The 18,843-nt window shown below is 47.4% G+C and overlaps 1 protein-coding gene across 3 annotated transcripts in view; it reads left to right on the forward strand.

Moving 5' to 3' along the window:
* The window catches only part of NEDD4L (NEDD4 like E3 ubiquitin protein ligase), a 343,481-nt gene that overhangs the window by 100,068 nt on the left and 224,570 nt on the right, over positions 1 to 18,843 (forward strand). For all 3 annotated transcript variants that reach the window (XM_045457835.1, XM_045457832.1, XM_045457833.1), the window contains exon 2: positions 9,836 to 9,909. In XM_045457835.1, the coding sequence (XP_045313791.1) occupies positions 9,836 to 9,909 (74 nt within the window). The remainder of the gene's footprint in view (positions 1 to 9,835; positions 9,910 to 18,843) is intronic.

Consider the following 18,843-nt stretch of genomic DNA (forward strand, 5'->3'; position numbering starts at 1 on the left):
AATACGTTTCCTCATGAATACTGCGCAAGCCTGAGCAACCTGGTTACGGTTCTGGCCTCGTCTTCCACACACTCCGGGGTCTTTTTCACACTCTCCCCTGCCCTCCCTCTCAGGGTGCCCTCGTGTTTCTTCTTTGTCCGAAAGATACGTTCCTCCCTTTTGCTCAGTCTTCGGGGCCTGGCTCAAATGTCTGTTCATCTGAGGCTTGCCCCAACTTTCTGGCCCATTTCCTTCTCCCTGCCTCTTACACGTGCATTAATTTCTCCTTCTGAATTCCTGCAGGTTAACATTCACTGCTGCTATTAAGTTGACCATGTCATCTTGTGATTGTGTGTGTGTGTGTGCGTGTGTGTGTGTGTGTGTGGTTCTCCCGGCACAAGAAGGGAAAGTCCTGTAGGCTTGAACTCTGTCTTACTGTTTCCATATTCCATGTACCGTGCTCAGAGCGGGGTGAGCACTCGGGGCTCGCTGACTACACGGACGTGAGCACACCGGAGGGGATGAATGGGTGCTGTGTGGGCAGGGGCAGTGAGGAAGGTGGGACTAAGGAGGTGGCAGGTGAATTAGGACGGAGAGAAGCTGCCACACATCAACAGCAGCTACTCAGGATGGCGCATAATAGATGCCCAGTAGCTTGCGGAAAAAGGAGCAGTTGAGGTTCCCGTGGTGGGTGTTGAATCCTCCCACTGTTGGTGATAAATTGAGGCTGTGGGATGAAGAAGGGGTGAATTGAGAGTTGTTTTAAAGGCGGACAGAAGTTTCACAGCTCCTCTCCAATGTTGTTATTCTTTCCAGAATTAAAAAAAAATTCAGGGGTGCCTGGGTGGCTCAGTCGGTTAAGTGTCTGACTCTTAATTTCGGCTCAGGTCATGATCTCATGGTTCACGAAGATCGAGCCCCACGTTGGGCTCTGTGCTGACAGCGTGGAGCCTGCTTGGGATCCTCTCTCTGCCCCTCCCCCATGTGTGTGTGCTTTACTCTCTTTCAAAATAACATTAAAAAAAATTCATACTGATGATCATGTATCCTGAATTTTCGGGAGTGGTCTCAGTTTGAAATATCGACTGTACTTATAGGGTGCTGGTTCTGTACTTAAAAAAAACAGTACAGCCACTGCACCTGTATTGAACACGTCACTAAGTTCTGTTAATTCTACCTTCTAAAGGCCACTGCTTTTTACACGATAGAAAACGTAAGCAATAGTCTTTACTTTTTCACTGGTATCTTCCTTGTCTTGAACGTTGCCCCAGTACATTAAGAAAACCTTGACTTAGCCGAGAGATAAATTAGACTGCAATTATTACATGGGATTCTCCACGTGCCTTGATTCTCCATTGCTGGGTTACAGATGCCCCGCAAATTTGTCAGTGCAAAACAACAAAAGCAGCTTATCTGGGTGGTTCTGACTCGGGGCCCAATCTCCTGGACCGTGAGGTCACGACCCGAGCCGAAATCAGAGTTGGACACTTACCTGACCGAGCCAGGTACCCCATGCGGACGTACGTTAAAACCGCACAGTCTGATTTCTGAAAGTTTGTCACCTTGAGCATTAGAATTACAAGTCTGCTCCGTGAGGCCATCCTTTTCCTGGTCCCCATACGTGAACTTCTCTCAGTGGCATAATGACAGCCATAATCTGGCGGAGGTTGAGGAATTTAGGGTATGCACAGTCTGCAGCTTCTGCGGTTTTCTCAGGAGCCAATAGCCCTGGGACTTGCACTTGCTGAGGATGTTCTGTGTGGGGCTGACAGTGGCAGACAGATCCAGAGGGTGGAGCTGTGAGTTGGGGCTGTTTGCTGTCAACAGGACTATGTGAGCTTGAGGGGGACGTGCGGTCCAGTGTTGGGCTCCTTTCCTGTGACATCCTGTGTCTTTGTCCTCACCACACATATCTTCGGTTTCTGTCCCACCCCTGTGTTACAGGTGCATGATAGGTATGAGTATGTCCGACCTCCACAATTGACTGTAAGCCCCCCAAGGGCAGAGAGGAGGTTGTCTTGATGACTTTGTGTTCTTCTTGTTTGCTAGCACAGTGCGTGAACATGATGTGCTCATCACATTTTCGTTGAATAAACAGAAGATCGAAGTAGAGAACTGAGAGAGAGAGAGAGAGAGAGAGAGAGAGAGCGAGCACGCGTGCAAGAAACTAATAGAGGTAGGGGTGCCTGGGTGGCTCCGTCGGTTAAGCATCCGATTCTTGATTTCAGCTCAGGTTATGATCTCACGGGTTTGTGGGATCGAGCTCCGTGTCAGGCTCTGCGCTGACAGTGTGGAATCTGCTTGGGATTCTTTCTCTTCCTCTGTCTCTCTCTCTCTGCCCCTCCCCTGCTCATGCATTCTCTGTCTCAAAAATAAACAGGTAAACATGAAAAAAAAAAAAGTTAGGAGAGGGAGCAGCAGTGTGAGGCGGGGGACCCATCAAGGGAGTGAAGAGGGGAGAGAGTTTTAGAGAGTAGGAATCAGGGTGGAAAAGGCAGAGCTGAAGAGGACAGGAATCAGGGATGAGGTGTCAGGGACGAGAGGAGATTTAAAACGAGGTATGAAATAGGATCTTGGCTCGTAACCAAAGCAAGAGCAGGCAGGAGTGGGAAGATTAACGGTTATCTGCTGTGTAGTAGGCACAGCGGGGGCACTTTCTGTACATTACCTTATTTAATTTCACTTCAAGTCGAAGTAAACTCTATGCCCAACACAGGGCTGGAACCCATGACCCTGAGATCAAGAGTATCTCTCAATGGAGCCAGCCAGGCGCTACAAGCTTATTTACTTTTTTAAAGCGACTGAAGTTAATTGACCTCTGTGAAACTTACATATTTCAGTGCATAACGGTATTGATCATCCGTTTACACCAGGGAGTGTTTACTGTGAGCCTGAAAAGTTTACGGGTAATAGTTTGAACTATAAATACACTGCAGAATATGGAAGGTAAACACATAAATTAATTTAGGGGCGAATGACGAAGATGTGCAAGTCCCTGACCTAGGTCTTATCCTTGTCTGCTTGAATGGCTGGTGTATGTGATACCTGGGCTCACTGGAGACGTGTGAGAAAGAATACTATTTCCTAACACAGCTGTCCCCTTTTGGGAGTGAGATCAGCCGCCATCGTGGAGATTAAGGGACAAAATACACAAAGTTACCTTCTCCGAGCAGATTCACAGGAGAGAAGGTCAATTCTAGTAGCTTACTTTGAGTTGGGATTTGAGGTTTATTTTATCACAGGAGCAAATTTGACAGATTATGTATATGATATGGGTAGGCACGGAAATTTGGTCACCACTTATACACCGTTTATATGAGCAGGTGTCTGAGCTGGAAACCACACCGTCTTAAGCACGAACCTTTGGAATACCACCTGCTCAGAAGCGGGGACTTCCGCTCTGCCACCCTTCCGGGACTTGGGCTCCTTATCTTGTTTTAGGCCTTCGGGAAGAATTAAGCAACGAAGTGGAAAAGAAAAACACACGTCGAGGGCATAGGATCATCCCCGTTGGGCAATAACAACACACAAGCAATAGATGAACATTCACAGGAAGAGACCCTGAGCGTCGTGAGGATACCTCCGCTTGTTTGGCCTCACCTCTTCTGTTCCTGTGCTTTCTCTGCATTGCACGGTCCAACTCCACGTCATACCTTCGTGGTCCTAAGCCGCCTTTAGTTAAATATTTAATTCTACCAGAGTCATAACCAGGGACCGAAATGTCATGCGTAGGTGTTATGAAAGTCATAAAATGCTTCAGAAGGTCCCATTTGCTCGGCTCGGAACCCATTGCATCTGGTAAATGAGTCACACACCTGATCGTGTGTTTCCTTACGGAACTACGATGGCTGCTGATCAGTATGCACACTTACTATTCAGAGGAAACAGAGCTAAGAAGTTTTTGCTGAAGATCTAAAACTCATGTGTAAAAACTGTTTTTATAGAGTAGCATTCTCTTTCCTCCTCCCCTGCCGCATAGCCTCAGAGGGAGGTGAAATTTCCTTTGACAGCTGCTTGTAAATAGTAAGTGTTCAATAAAGGCCCTCTCTTCTTTTCATCTCCCAACTGTTGTCTGCATATTACATAAGAGTGTCCTTTTCAAAAACCTCTCCCAGGTGTGCAGCTACATATGCTTTTGTGAGTTTGCGCAAATATAACTTGTAGGTTTTTATTACGACAAAAGAAGGCTTATTTATTTTAGAAATACAGAAACCTAGATTCCTAAGCTTGTGATTTTAAATTTTTCTTAGGGTTTTTTTTTTTTTTTTTTTTTTTTTGGCATTTCCACAGAAATTTAATTTCCAGACAAAAATATTTAATGTTTCAAAAGGAAAAAATGTAGATAATCATAAAGTTATCCGGTATCCAGAGATAATCACTGCTAATGTCCTTTTGACGGCATTCTCTGTGCATATATGCATAATAGGTATTTATTGAAAATTGATTGTATCGTATATGAGCGAAGCTAACTGCTAAAGCAACCTGCCGTTTTCAGTGGGAAGAAACAGTACGGGTCTGTTTCCAGCTCACTGTCCTGGCAAGGTCAGTAGGTGATGGTGAAGCGGGCAGGATGAGGTAGGGATGCTCCCTCCCTCTACATTCCTTTCACGGAGTTTTTCCCCTTCTTGCCTTCAGGATTTTCTCCGTTGAGCCAGGGGAAGAGAATGGAGGGAGGGTGAATGGGAGGGTCTTATGGGCCAGGTCTGGAAAATGCACACATCATATCCGTGCACGTTCCACTGGCCAGAACCTAGTCACGTGACCACCTAACTGCAAGGAATGCTGGGAAATGTAGTCTGAGTGGAAAAGGCAAACAGCTTGTTGACCACCTTGCTTATTTCTAACTCAGTTGTATAAGCCAGTTTTTTTTTTTTTAAAGTTTAATTTTTAGAGAGAGAGGGCATGAGCAGGGGAGGCGGGAGAGAGAGAGAATCCCAAGCAGACAAGCACTGTCAGCACAGGGCCCGATTCAGGGCTCAAACCCACAAGCCATGAGATCATGACGTGAGCCGAAGTCAGACGTTTAGCCAACTGAGCCACCCAAGGTACTCCTTGTGTAACCCATTTTCGAAACCTTCTTTTTATAAACCAAGTTGTTTATTTGCAACATGGGCACCTCTCCATCTCAGTCCTGTGGGAACCCCTCCCATCTCTTGCCAGATCTCTTCCTGATTGGTCTGTTTTTGTTCTTGTTCCCCTGTAGTCTGATCTTGCACAGCAAACCAAGGTGGTCTTTTAAAAATTCAAGTCAGAGGGCACCTGGGTGGCTTAGCCGGTTGAGCGTCTGGCTCTTGCCTTAGGTCATGATCTCATGATCCATGAGTTTGAGCCCCGTGTCAGACTCTCTGCTGACCGTGCATAGCCTGCTTACAATTTCCCTCTCTCTCTCGCTCTCTCTCTCTCTCTCTCTCTGCCCTTCCTGCATGCTCTCTCCCCCCCCCCCAAAATAAAGAAATAAACTTAAAAAAAAATCAGTTATTAAAAAGTCAACTGTTGTCACTCCTCTGCTTAAAACTTTCCAGAGATGATTGGAATAATGCTTTCTATGGAAGCTGACCTTTCAGGTTTCTGGCCCCACTGTACCATTCCCTCCACTCTTGCCTCTCCCTTCAATGCCAGACCTGCTTCCCAAGGCGTTGGGACTTGCTGTCACCTCTGCATGAAAACCCCCATCGCCTGCATCACCCTCTGTCTCCTTTGGGTTCAGCTCAGGTGTCTGCTCTCCAGAGATGCCTTTCCCGACCAGCAGCCTTTAACCTCCTTCCCCTGTTTCTCTACTTAGTTACTTTTTATTTAGCTCCCATCGTGTCGTCAAAGCACTTACCACCATCAGGAATTCTTGCTTGTTTACGATATATATTTATATTCTGTCTGCCTTCTGGATTGTAGGTTCCTTGAGGCAGGAACTCTGTCTTGCTCCTGTCTATACCCACAGATAATATGTCTGGCACATAGTGGGTACTTACTAAACATTCGTGGAATGAGTGAAGGTGGTGACAGAATCTTACGCATTAAAAAAAAAAAAAAATTTTTTTGGGGGGCGCCTGGGTGGTGCAGTCGGTTAAGTGTCCGACTTCAGCCAGGTCACGATCTCGCGGTCCGTGAGTTCGAGCCCCGCGTCGGGCACTGGGCTGATGGCTCAGAGCCTGGAGCCTGTTTCCGATTCTGTGTCTCCCTCTCTCTCTGCCCCTCCCCCGTTCATACTCTGTCTCTCTCTGTCCCAAAAATAAATAAACGTTGAAAAAAAAAATTAAAAAAAAATAAAAAAAAATTTTTTTAATGTTTTATTTTTGACAGAGAGAGAGAGACAGAGCGAGAGACAGAGAGAGACAGCACAAGTGGGGGAGGGGCGGAGAGAGAGGGAGACACAAAACCCGAAGCAGGCTGCAGGCTCCGAGCTGTCAGCACAGAGCCTGACACGGGGCTCAAGCTCATGGACCGCGAGATGATGACCTGAGCCGAAGCCAGACGCTCGACCGACTGAGCCACCTAGGCGCCCCATAATCTTACACATTTTTAATGACGGTATTGTAGCTCATCGCTTGGGATTGCCATGCACATCCCTGCTTTTGAGGGACTTCTGCATTTTTTTCCCTGATTAAAAGTGATCTTTCGGTGACTATTCTTTTAGTTCTTTTTTTGGTTCGTTTCATGCACAGATCTGTGCTTATTTTCTTGGGATTGATTCCTAAATGAGCATTTGTTTACCGAAAAGGGTGTGTGTACAAAATTTATAAGTGTATGTTATGTATTACCCTTTGTCCTTCAGACCCCCAATTTGTGTCCCCATGTAGTTGAGAGCCCTTGTAAACAGTGTACTTTCAAGAACACTAGAAAGATGGGTGGGACAGGATGGGGGTAGGGCGGTTTGTCTGTATTGCTGTGTCCTTAGATCTCTGAACAGGCACTTGTGCTTAATGAATAAATCACTTTCCATAAGAAAAAAATTCTAGTTATTCCTTTAGTGAAGTTTATTTTTATTCATTTATTCCTATAAATGTTCCCTGACTTTAAAGTGTATGCTTTCTCGGGGCGCCTGGGTGGCACAGTCGGTTAAGCGTCCGACTTCAGCCAGGTCACGATCTCGCGGTCCGGGAGTTCGAGCCCCGCGGCAGGCTCTGGGCTGATGGCTCAGAGCCTGGAGCCTGTTTCCGATTCTGTGTCTCCCTCTCTCTCTGCCCCTCCCCCGTTCATGCTCTGTCTCTCTCTGTCCCAAAAATAAATAAACATTGAAAAAAAAAAAATTTAAAGTGTATGCTTTTGGAAAGTAGGTCTGCCCAGTGTAAGAACATTCACCCAGTGTTGATATAAACCTAGGGGAACCGGGTGTAAGTTGGGCTTATATCTTAGCCCTTAGAATCCAGACAGGATGCAGTTTTGAGCCCTCTGCCAAGTCGGTGGAAAGTTCAGGACATTGTCCAGGATTTTTGAGAATCCCAGGGGCTGTGAGACAGAGACAGTTTCTCACCAGAATTCTTGTCTTTTGCTCTGTGACTGACTGAATGTTGGTTTCCATCCAAGACCCAGTTCCTGGTTTATCTTCCCCAGCTCAGTCCAAGTGCAAGCCTACCGCTCTACCTGAGCTGGTGGTGGAGGTCGTCTCTGCCTCGGAGACCAGATGCACTGTCTCCTTCAGCCGACACCCAGCGCTGGCCCTGGAGACTTAGCACTTGGCCTTGACAGTGTCCGCCTTCCGTGGGTTCCAAACGAGGTCCGCTCTCTGCCCAGTGGTGTCGGAGGAGAATTGCTGTTGGAAGTCTTTGTTCGGGGGGTGGGGGGGAGGGCAGAGAACTGGGATGGGGGGGGGAGGGGAGGCAGGGAGGCAGAAAAAGTGTGCTCCTCTCCAGCTGTTCCCCGGCCTTATTTCTTGTGAGTGGTTCCTCATTCCCTGGCAGGTAAAATCTCAACCCCTTAGCCAAGGATTTTCTTCTTACCCATGATTGTCAGTTGGTGTGCACTCGTGGGCCGTGAACTCTTCCCAGGTGTCCCGTGAATGCTACAGAGGTGCTAACTGAATTTTGATCCATGCGTGCAAAATGCTTCCGCTGTGGTATTCCGCGAGTCGAACAGGGAGAGATGCCATTGGCATTGGGGGTGCCACATGCCCTGAGAAACCAGAGAGCCTCAGGCTAGATAACCCCTGTGCTGACAAAGAATCCTTGATGGCTGGTCTGTGATGTGAGCCTAAGAGAGGAGGGTCAGGGCAGTCAGTGCCTGCTTGGGGGAACCGAGGGAAGGGCACTTGACCCTTGAGGGGTACTTGACGGGGAGGCTTTGGTAAGCACCCGGAGACACTGCTGTGCTGTCGCAAGGTCCCTGGCTTGTCTCTGTCCTCTCGCGAAGCCTGCCAAGCACATGAAACCCAAACTTGAGTGCAGTTCTCATTTCAGAGGGGATCCTAAGTACACACACGTTGAGCAACCTTTTTTTTTTTTTTTTAAACCCGATTGTATCTCTCTGTGGTGTATGTGTGTCTGGGGCAGCCTTGCGTCAGGAGTAGATGGTTGGAGGGATGGTCGGAGGGATGGAGAATCCTGGCTCAAGCACCGTCCCCGTGGCACACACGCATGCCCAGTGTGCCGCTAATTGGCCAGGGCTCCTCATCCTCCTCTCTCCGGGTTTTATTTTACCCTGCCTCCTTGGACGTCGTGTACGTAAGCTTTTGGATTTTCTTTCCTTCACCCAGGTCACGACTGAGCACATGGATAGATGACTTTCTCTGTTGCCCCTCGCTGCCCGTGTCCCCAGGGGCTCCAGCCCTGGCATTTCCCCTCCTCGCCTTTCCCGGGGATGTGCTTCTGCATCTCTAGCCGTAACCACCAGCTGTGGCTCTACAACCGCCGACTGCGATCGCTCCCCAGTCTGACCACACCAGACGTCTCTCCCGTTTTCTTTGTTCTCCCCCCACCCAGTTGTTTCATAGACACCTTGGATTCGACTTTTTCCTGCCTTTCAGTTCATGTTGACACTTAGTGACCCAAAGCAAAAACTTGGGAACAGTCCTAGACTTCTGCCTACCCTCCCCCATTACCCCCCACAAGCCATCTCCTTTCGCCAGAGCGTCTTAGCCCCTAACTCCTTCTCCAGCCTGTGCCTTTGGGCTTGGGGGCCATCACAGGGTCCTGCACTGTTGGCCTGGCCGTACCCCCTTAGGAGACCTGGAGCATATTCGTGTCCATATTTCAAGACCTTGTTCAAAGGCCAGCGCGACAGGAACTGCTTAGGACATGTTGGGATGAATGACTATGCCGGTGAAGGAATGAATGAGTGATTTCTGAGATGGGTTGAGTAGACTTCCATTTAGGGTGATGCTTTTGGTTTTTTGTTTTTGTTTTCATTTTCGTTTTTTATTGGAGCCAAAGGATTATTTTCGCTTGTTCGTACCAACGTTGTGATCCTGTAATTTTGAGGAAATATTGTACAACATGAAATTTCTCTCTGTCTCGGGCCACGCACACAAATGTATAAACTTCCACGGAGGAATTATTTGTTAAATTTACAGTACCCTAAAGCACCTGGGCATTTATCTAGGTGATTTCAAATGTGCGTTTATGTTCTTGGTACCACTGGGACATCTTTCACGGGCCCACATCTTTGAGCTGCATGACGTAGTTTGAATTAAACTTAGGCTTAATTAATCCGAATGCTCTAAATTTCTAGGGTCATAGGATTTTAAGTCTGGACTGGTACCCTTTGAACTTCAGCGTAAGGAGGAATCACCTGTGCTTGAGTCGATGGGTGCTGTGTCCCAGTACGGGTCTAAAGAGGAAATCATTACCTTTGGATATTGGGTGAGACAGTGACCCATTGAAGGTCCATTCCTTAAACTTTTTAAATTTTTTTTTCCCTCCAACAGGGCGAGTCACGTATTCTCAGAGTGAAGGTTGTTTCTGGAATTGATCTCGCCAAAAAGGACATCTTTGGGGCCAGGTATGTTTGCTTTGTGTTTGTTTGGTTTTTGGTGTTTTGGGGTTTTTTTTTTGTAGGCTTCTGATGAGTTCGGCAAGCACTTTCCAGACTCAGGCGTGCATCAGAGTTACCCGGAAGCCTTAAAACAGCTGGGCCCCACCTCCCGAGTTTCTGATGGAGTAGGTGATGCTGACACAGCCAGTCCAGAGACCGTATTTTGTGCAGGTTCCTAGCCCTCCTTACGGATTGATTTCCTGGGGGAGCCGGATTCTGATGTGTCTGTTTTTCTCAGTAGAAAAATAAAGCTTGGGAACATGTATTCATTGTAATACGTTCCTTTAAAAAAGAAATCCCAATGTATTCATATTAATACATTCCTTTAAAAACATCCCAAATTTCGGGAGACCTGAAGGTGTTGTTTTGTTCCTAGTAGAACTGGGTAGTCTTTGGCATGTTAGAATCAGAATTGAGAGATTTGCTGATGGGAGTGAATTTGGTGATTTCTATGCCATTTCTGGAAGCACCAGCAGCCTGGTCTGTCTGGGTCTTTAGCTTTTTCATTTTGAGTATTGTGCCTGATGATCCTGAGTCTTGAAATCAGCTCTTTTGTTCCTTTGCTCTCTGTAGTGTGTTGGGTGGAGTTATGGGACTAGTAGCAGAATGAGGTTAGAGCCATTTAGACCTGGGATTTGAACCAGATTTGGGGGAACAAAGACCTTTGGAACTTCAGACAGAGGAGACACTAGAGACGTTCCAGTGCGACTTGTCTGTTCTGTGGTTGGCATGACTTTATCCAGAAAGGTTACTGCTTGCCCAGGTCTCACGTGCCTGTAGTGCTGGAACAGGCTCCCTGCCCCTTGCTCTGTTCACGATGGGGACCCTGTGAGGTTGAGCCATGAGGGCTGTGGTGGCTTCTGGGGACAGTTAATTGTGGCCAGAGTCCTCGCGTTAGAACATTCATTTCAGGGGCACCTGGGTGGCTCAGTCGGTTAAGCGTCCGACTCTTGGTTTCGGCTCAGGTCACGATCTCATGGTTTGTGAGTTCGAGCCCTACGCTGACAGTGTGGGGACTGCTTGGGATTCTCTCTGCCTCTCTCTCTGCCCCTCCCCGATGTGCTCTCTTTCTCTCTCTCTCTCTCTCCAATAAACTTACAAAAAAAAAAAAAAAGAAATTTATTTTAAAAAAAATGTCATTTCATCCTGTCAGCCCCCCTGCTTGTTGCCCACAGTCACCTTCTGACCTCATGACCTCAGTGTGACACTGGCGACTCTTGTAACAAGGCTTCGTTCTGTCCAGCTCACCTCATCTTCTTGCTCGCCCAGCACAAGCCCTTCCCTGCCTTTGGTGGGCAAACCTCTTTATTTCCCGTCCTATCTTCATGTCCGTTTTTAGTTTTTCCCATCCCGTGAAGTTAACTACAGTAGCAACTAGAGAAGTTGTTAAAAATACATAAAGTTGATGCAAGGATAGTATCTGTGAAATCTTTAAAAAAAAATTCTTTTAAGTGTTTATTTTTGACAGAGAGAGAGAGAGAGAGAGAGACAGAGCATGAGCAGGGGAGGGGCAGAGAGAGAGGGAGACACAGAAGCGGAAGCAGGCTCCAGGCTCCGAGCTGACAGCACGGAGCCAGACGCGGGGCTCGAACTCACGGACCGCGAGATCATCACCTGAGCCGAAGCCGGCACTCAACCGACTGAGCCACCCAGGCGCCCCTCATGAAATCTTTTTCAAAACATCCCCATGCTTCTGTGTGCCTCAGATGACTAATGGAGGGTTAGCTCTCTGAGCCGTCACGCCAACCTCGCGCACACGCACTGACACCTGCCCCGTCGCTGGTGGTGTGGGAGGGAAGCACATCTCACCTGCGGGCCCCTTCTCACCTGACCATGGAGTCGCATCGAGTGGTTGCCCTTGTGCCTGTGTGAACGCTCTAATATTTGACTTGTCTGTGTCTTACTAGATTAGAAACTCGCAGGAGACTGAGACCTCTCCCTTTGATTGCTGACCCTCCAGAACCCCAAGAACAAGATGGGGCAAATTGCCTTTTAACTGAAAGACTTGCACGCTGACCAGTAAACTGCGCTCTTACGTCAACAATGTCTGCTGCTCTCACTCTTTCCCATACATGTTATATAGTTTGGAAGGGGAAGAGGTTGGGTTTGGAAAATGTCAGCGACGTTCATTTTGATTGTTTTTGTTTTGTTTTTACCAAAGCCCTGCATAAAAAAAAAAAAAAAAAAAAAAAAAAAAAAAAAAAAAAAAAAAAAAATGAAATGGATTCAGATTGCATTTCTCAGCCTGTTAAGAGGATCTGAGGTTAAAAATTGGTAGTGCGATGAGGCTTCAAATCTTAGAAGAGCCAGACGCACCCGAGCCTGGAATTTTTACCTTTTATATGAAAAGAGGCAGCATCGTTTCTTAGCAGTGGGGTAAAAGGAATTACGGGGAATACCTCAAGATGTGCATTGGAAATCCAGTGCTGATAACTCCTCTCCTTGCATGGTTTGATCTGCAGTTGCCTGTGGAATAAAGTCCCAGGCTCCCGTTAAGGTGTAGGATTCAAGTCCTTTTGTGACAGCTCATGCCAACCTGTCTGGTCCGGTTTGCCCCTTACTTCGGCCCCACCCCTGTCTGCCCAGATTTATCAGATTTGACTGCTCTTTCTGATGGCAGGTTAATACTCTTCCTGACGAATGACAAAAGTTGAGCCACTGGATGAGCCATTGGACTAGATGACTGTTTGGGTCTGTCTAAAACCTGAAATCGATTGGCTGAATACTTCTTAAAAGCAGATGGCAAGAACTGCCCATTGTATTGGATAGCGGCTGACCAAGCTCTTAGAATTGTTAAGTGAATGCCGTAAGGTAATTTGATTTAGAAGAGATGCACTTTGCTAAGTAAGATCTTAAGGTTTTGTTTTGTTTTTTTTTTTAAACTTAGAATATTTATAAGTTTCAAACTGTATTCTTCAGGTAAGCTTGTATCTCAGGCTCTCTAACTTTTTGTCATAGGCTTAAGTAGTAACTGAATAGGGTCATTTTAATACAAGTTTTAGGTCCACCTTCCCCCTTTTCCTCCTTGATTGTGATCAGTCTTCGTTTGAGGTTACTTAGAATCATCTAAAACCGTAAAGTGGATCCTTAAAATTGAGCTATGCTGGCTAAGACAAACTCACTGTAGAATTTCCCACGGAAGATTTCAAGACTCTCGTTTCTGTATTTTGTGCATGGAACGCTTAGCGTCAAGTTATACCTGTGGAGGTTGCGGTCATTTTTTTCTTTTGACTCAAAACGTAGAACACACACGAACCCAAGGGCATTGGAGAGATGCGGCAAAAAATCCTTGTCTGCTGGTGACTGAGACTGATGGGGACTTACTGCCGCGGTGTGACAGCTCTGTGACGCCACCTCGCCTCAGTTATCTCTATTTAAGTTGTTAACATTTGGCTACATGGGCCCCATCAATTTGTTTTAATCGAAGCATTCAAAAGTGAATTCTAGACATCATGACATCCAGCCCCTAAATACATCAGCCTGCATCTCGAAGAAAGCAGCGCATTCCTTTATAGCCACAATGCAATTTTCACAAAATTACCAATAATTGCCTAAAGGACTCTTGTCACCTTTTCCATTCCCTGAATCCCCGCAGCTGTCCCTACAATGCCTTTTCCAACTGGGCCGTTTGAGAGCAGAATTCCACGGAGAACTGTGCGTTGCGTCCAGTTGTTAGGTCTCTTAAAATCCGGTTCCTATAGTATCTTTTTCCCCTTTTCCGTTTTTAAATGAACCTGAAATCGTCAGCCGGTTGTCTCATCACATTTGATTGTTTCCTGTTGTAGCATTTAGTGTCCTTCTCCTGGGTTTCCTGTATATGAGCAGTTGCATGGAAAGGCTTGATCAAATTCGGTGTCCACACTGGGGACGGCAATGGGATGTTGTCTGCTGAGGAGGAACACGGCATCTGGTTATCCTATAACCAGTGGTGCTAAAATAAAAAGGAACCCAGGTTTAATGTGGGGCCAGTCTGTTTCGTCCACTGTCACTACTTTTTCCCCCAGGTGACCGGCAAGAAATGGGTGAGCGATGTTTTGGCTTATACACTGTATACGTGTAAATTTTACCTATTAATTCACCTTCTCTCCAAATAATTAGGATTTTTTTTTTTTGCCTTTTTTTTTTTTAAACCTTGTACAAAATAAGTTTCATTTTACTCAGTGGGGAGACCTTGAGGCTCCAGGTACCTTGAGAGGCCCCTCGATATACTGTAAGGACTTCTAGAACATCATTAGGCCAGAACTGGCCAACTGTTGGTCCCTGTGGACTAGACTGAACTCACACATGCGCTTATGAAGGGTCCAGGGAACACTAAAGGCAAGTAAAAATCCCGAGCCAGCATTTGGGAGATTTCGTATCAAAAATCCAGATTCCCAAGGTTTCTGGAAAATCTCGGCAGTCTAGACAACACGAGGGGGCACAGCTGGAGCCATCTGCTGGATACACTCTTAAGTGGGGCCGTGACCTTTCGGCCCCCCAAGGAGCCCACGTCTGTCGTATTCTGTGCAGCTGGCCGCCTCCACTGGCATAGCGAGGCCCCTTGAGGTATGGGCCCGTGTTTGGTTTTGACCTCCGCGCTGCTGGTCTGGAGCACGTAAAGCTGGTTGTCACCCCCCACCCTTCCCCCGTGGCACACGCACCTCCTTAGGTGGGTACAGGGCACAGGGCACCTGACGCTCTGCGGAGACCGCGTCTGTGATGCGCGGGTGCGGTGGAAACGCGCCTCGTCCCCGGGCCTGTTTGAGCAGCCTTAGCTCTCTGGGGCACCTCTGAGAATCACAGCGTCAACACTAACGGCCTCTGGGCCGAAAAGTATTTGCCTTAAAACCCCTGCACCTAAGAGCTCACACGGTTACTCTTGTGAGAGCCGCAGAGAATGCCCCGCCCGACCACCCCAGAACCCTGATGGGACTTGCCGGGATCTCCCCCTCCCCCTCCCCCACAAAAAACCTCCTCTTGCCCTGTGACAAGGACACAGCTCTTCGTGCGTCCGGGTTTACCTCCTGGTCTCCCGAGCGCACGGATATACGCGACGTCCCTATGAAGTATGTCAGGGGTGGCCCGCACGCCATTCGGGCCACGCGGTTCCCCAGAGGGAAACGTCAGAAGTGGCAAATGGGTCGGCGTGCAGGGCCGGCCTGTTTGTGTTCTGCGTTAGGCCCTAAGGCTTGCTCTGCCGCAGCCAGTGTCATAATATTATTTAGAATGATCTCGAATCACCGAAAAGGCCGTGCTGTGCAGGGAATGTCTTCGATGATTTAAAACGATATCTGTATAGACTGGTCTTTGTGTCACCCCAGTTCTGGTGAACGGAGGAGCGAACCCGACGGGCCACACTTACGTACCGTTCTCTGATGTGTTCGTGTGGATCTCTCATTCAGCATTTCCTGCTTTGCCTTCACTCTTTTTTTTTTTTTTTTAAATTTATTAATTTATTTCGAGAAAGAGCACGAGCAGGGGAGGGGCAGAAAGAGAGAGAATCTCAAGCAGGCTCCTGGCTGTCAGTGCAGAGCCTGACGCCAGGCTCGAACTCACAAACTGCAAGATCATGACCTGAGTGGGAATTGAGTCAGATGCTTAACCAGCTGAGCCACCCAGACGGCCCTGCCTTCACTCCTGACGCACGAATATGTTAGTCCCGTCAAAGGAGACTTTGCTCTGCCCAAAGGTCCGACAGAGTGCGAGGGAAAGTTGCAGGACACCTTGCCCTCATTGCTGTCGGAGACCAGACTGATGCTGTCTGGTCACTGAGTCTGTATAAGGCAGAAAATTGGATGTGTTTCAGGAAGATGAGGGGCACGCAGCACAGAGTAGAGGCTTGATCAATTTTATTCATCTGGTCAGAGTGGAGCCTGAGAAAACCGAATGATTAAAGCTGCTGAAGAGCCATGGGCAGTGTTTTAATCAACCGATGTAATCGCAGGGGGCGCCTCCGGGGATTGGTGAAGTGGATGTCTGCGGATGTGGGTGTGTTGGGGGGGGGCTGCCCCTTCCTCGCTCCTCCTCCCAGCAGCCCACCCCTCCTTACTCCTTCCTCTTCGCATGCCTTCTGCCCTCACCCTGGTTCCTTCACCCTTGCTTTATCCCAAGGCACTCTAGATTTGTCTCACCATTTTCCTTTTTGGGGGGAGGTAGGAGAGAGTGTAAGAGGCTAAAGTATAAGGAAGGCAATGTGCCAACGTGAGTCAGAAACGAAAGCAGTTCTGAATATGTAAAACAGTGAAGAAAATACGTATTTTTCAAAAGTTGAACTTAACAGCCAGGCCTTCGGAAAACAGAAGGTACCGTGTGAGGGGAGGTCCGGCATTGGGATGGCCGAGGGTCTCCACTATCATTGCCTCACCAAACGAGTGGGAGAGGTTCCTCTGTCAGTCAGTGGTTCCCATGTTCTAGGCAGCGAAGGCGGCTGGCCAACCCATTCTCGGTGGCTGGGCCTCGGAGAGGCCTGAGAACAGTGGTCTCCAGGCCCACTCTGCATCTTCGTTGACAAAAATGCTGTTACTGAAGGTGAAAATACTCTGGTATAATACCTAAGAGTTATGCTTTAAACAATGGATACATCTCTCTGGAATCCCCAAGTGTTAGATTCCTCGGATCCAAATCTCCTATGTTGTAATACTTCATCTTCTAAGAAACATTGTCTTAGATTTCATAAAATTATTTCTCCTTATTGTAGAAACATTTGTGGGGGGGGGGGGACCTGGAAGGTAAGATTTTTAAGATGGTGGACACACGTGAGCTGGCAGGTTCTTACATGGGAGGTAGAGCCTTCTCTAAGTACTGTAGGTGGTTATCTAAATTGGGGGCTGGCACCCTTTTTCTGCAAAGGGCCAGATAGAAAAGAGCTCAGGCTCAGTAGGACTTTCTGTCCCTGAGATAGCACAGAGTATAGGATAGGCGTGGCTGTCTGCCAGTGGCCCACGGGCCCCAGTTTGCCAACCCCTGAGAGCATAAGCTATTGATTCTCTACAATATATATATATATTTAGAACTGGGAGTGCCAGTGTTATTTGGTCATGATTTTCAGATTAAACTGTTACATAGAGCTGCTGGTTAGTCAGTGACAGACAGGAATTGAGCCAGTATTGACTTCTTGGGCTTGGAGGAGTGGGGTTTCTAGATATAGCAGGAGTTTTTGTTTTTGTTTTTGTTTTTCTCCTTTCTTCAAGGGGAGGCATGCGTACAATATAGCTTATGGAACTTTTTAGAGAGACACTGTGGATTTTGAAATCTACAAGTGACTCCAATTGTAAAAATGTTTTTTTGTCCTAGAGAAAATGATTCTTACTGCTTTGTATATACATACATGAATAATGAAGTTGAGTTTATATCAAGCAAATATGCAGTCACATAATGTCAATTAGCATATTGCAATAAAAATATTGCCTCTTCTTCCCCGGAATATTTTTTAGACTTAGGACCTTAGTGCAAGTAATGTTTAATAAGGAATCTGCAGTGCGTAACTCCTCAGTAAATTATTAAAAGAACTGGCATTTCTACTGTATATTATCAACACAAGTGATATAAACTGTGCCTTGCCCCTTTATGAGCGTGTCCCAGCATTCCTTCTAGCGTGCGGACAGGAACAGGTGGCGAATGTTTCAAGGGTGGTTTGCATTTCTTCCCTTCCTTGTTCGAGGTACACTGTTGTGCTTCCCTTTTGAAGGACTGATTATTGTTTCAAGCCTGTTATTTTTAGATGCTTGAAATTAAGCATTCATGGTCAGAAAATAGAGAAGCATTTGAAAGAAATGCAACATTTCAAGTTTGGAGGCAACTGGTTGGGAAATCAAAGTGGGGTGAATCTTAACACTTGATCACAGGTTCTTCTTTCTTTCTTCCTTTTTTTTTTTTTTTTGCTAGTGAGAAAATGGTCGTGTTGGGTGTGTATATTCTCCATCTCCGACTTGTGGACTCGTGGGAGTTCATCGTGAACAGCGGTTTCAATTTTGTTGAAGTGATTTTAAATTGTATCTAGACAGTCTGACCGTAAAAAAGAGAAATTTACAAATTCCTTTCTTCCAGAATGGATTCCTGGCTCCTCGTAGCATGATTTTATTTGGTTATTTAATAGAGTCAAACCATCTTGTCCTAGAAATCAGATTTGAGTGACTAGTGAGACCGTGTAAGTCAGGACCTGTTGTTTGCCCCGACGCTGCTTCTCGGCCTGGAATGTCAAAGTATTATATTTGAAATTGTTCTTTGTCTGGAACGATCTGTCTTAGCTGGTGGCTCCACCGATTCCCTAAGCATCGGAGCTAGGGAGCTGGGACGTGTCCCTGGTTCTCATGCCTCCCCAGCAGTCTCATGCCTCTCTCATGCAGTCCCCAGCCTGGTCTCAGTGGTTGGGTAGGGGACTTCCCCAGTGGTGTTCACATCTGCCCGCTTCCTCCCATCCCCCCTTCCATACGCAGAATTCATTCTGCTCCTGGCAGAACCCTTCAGTGATCAGTCATTGCTGTGGATTAAGGTCCCAGCTGCTTAACCTTGACAGAAGCACTCTCTGTGTGCCTCTCCAGCGCATCTCTTGGCCTTGACCTTCCCAAGCAGCCGTGCTGAGTCCTGTAGTTGCCCTCAGAGGCCACACTCCTCCTCCTCTGTGCCTTTGCTGGTGCCCAGAACGACCACCTTCTCCCTCTTTTGCACAGCTGACTTGTTCTTGTCCTTCACACCAGAGGCCCCCCCACCCCTACCCCCGACCCTGTGAGCTCACCCCCAGGCAGCTTTCCCTGCCTCTGCCCACTTGGGTCAGATCTGGTGGCTCTTGGCTTTGCTGGCTCACCCTGTGCAGCTGCCCACGGGTGCACTGAGCATGTGGTGTTGGGACTTTCCTCTGGACCTTTACCTCTGTACCCTGCTGTGGTCCCACATTGGCCCAGGGCCACCAAATCCATGACTGCC

This window comes from Leopardus geoffroyi, chromosome D3, assembly GCF_018350155.1.
Source record: "Leopardus geoffroyi isolate Oge1 chromosome D3, O.geoffroyi_Oge1_pat1.0, whole genome shotgun sequence".
Lineage (NCBI taxonomy): Eukaryota > Metazoa > Chordata > Mammalia > Carnivora > Felidae > Leopardus > Leopardus geoffroyi.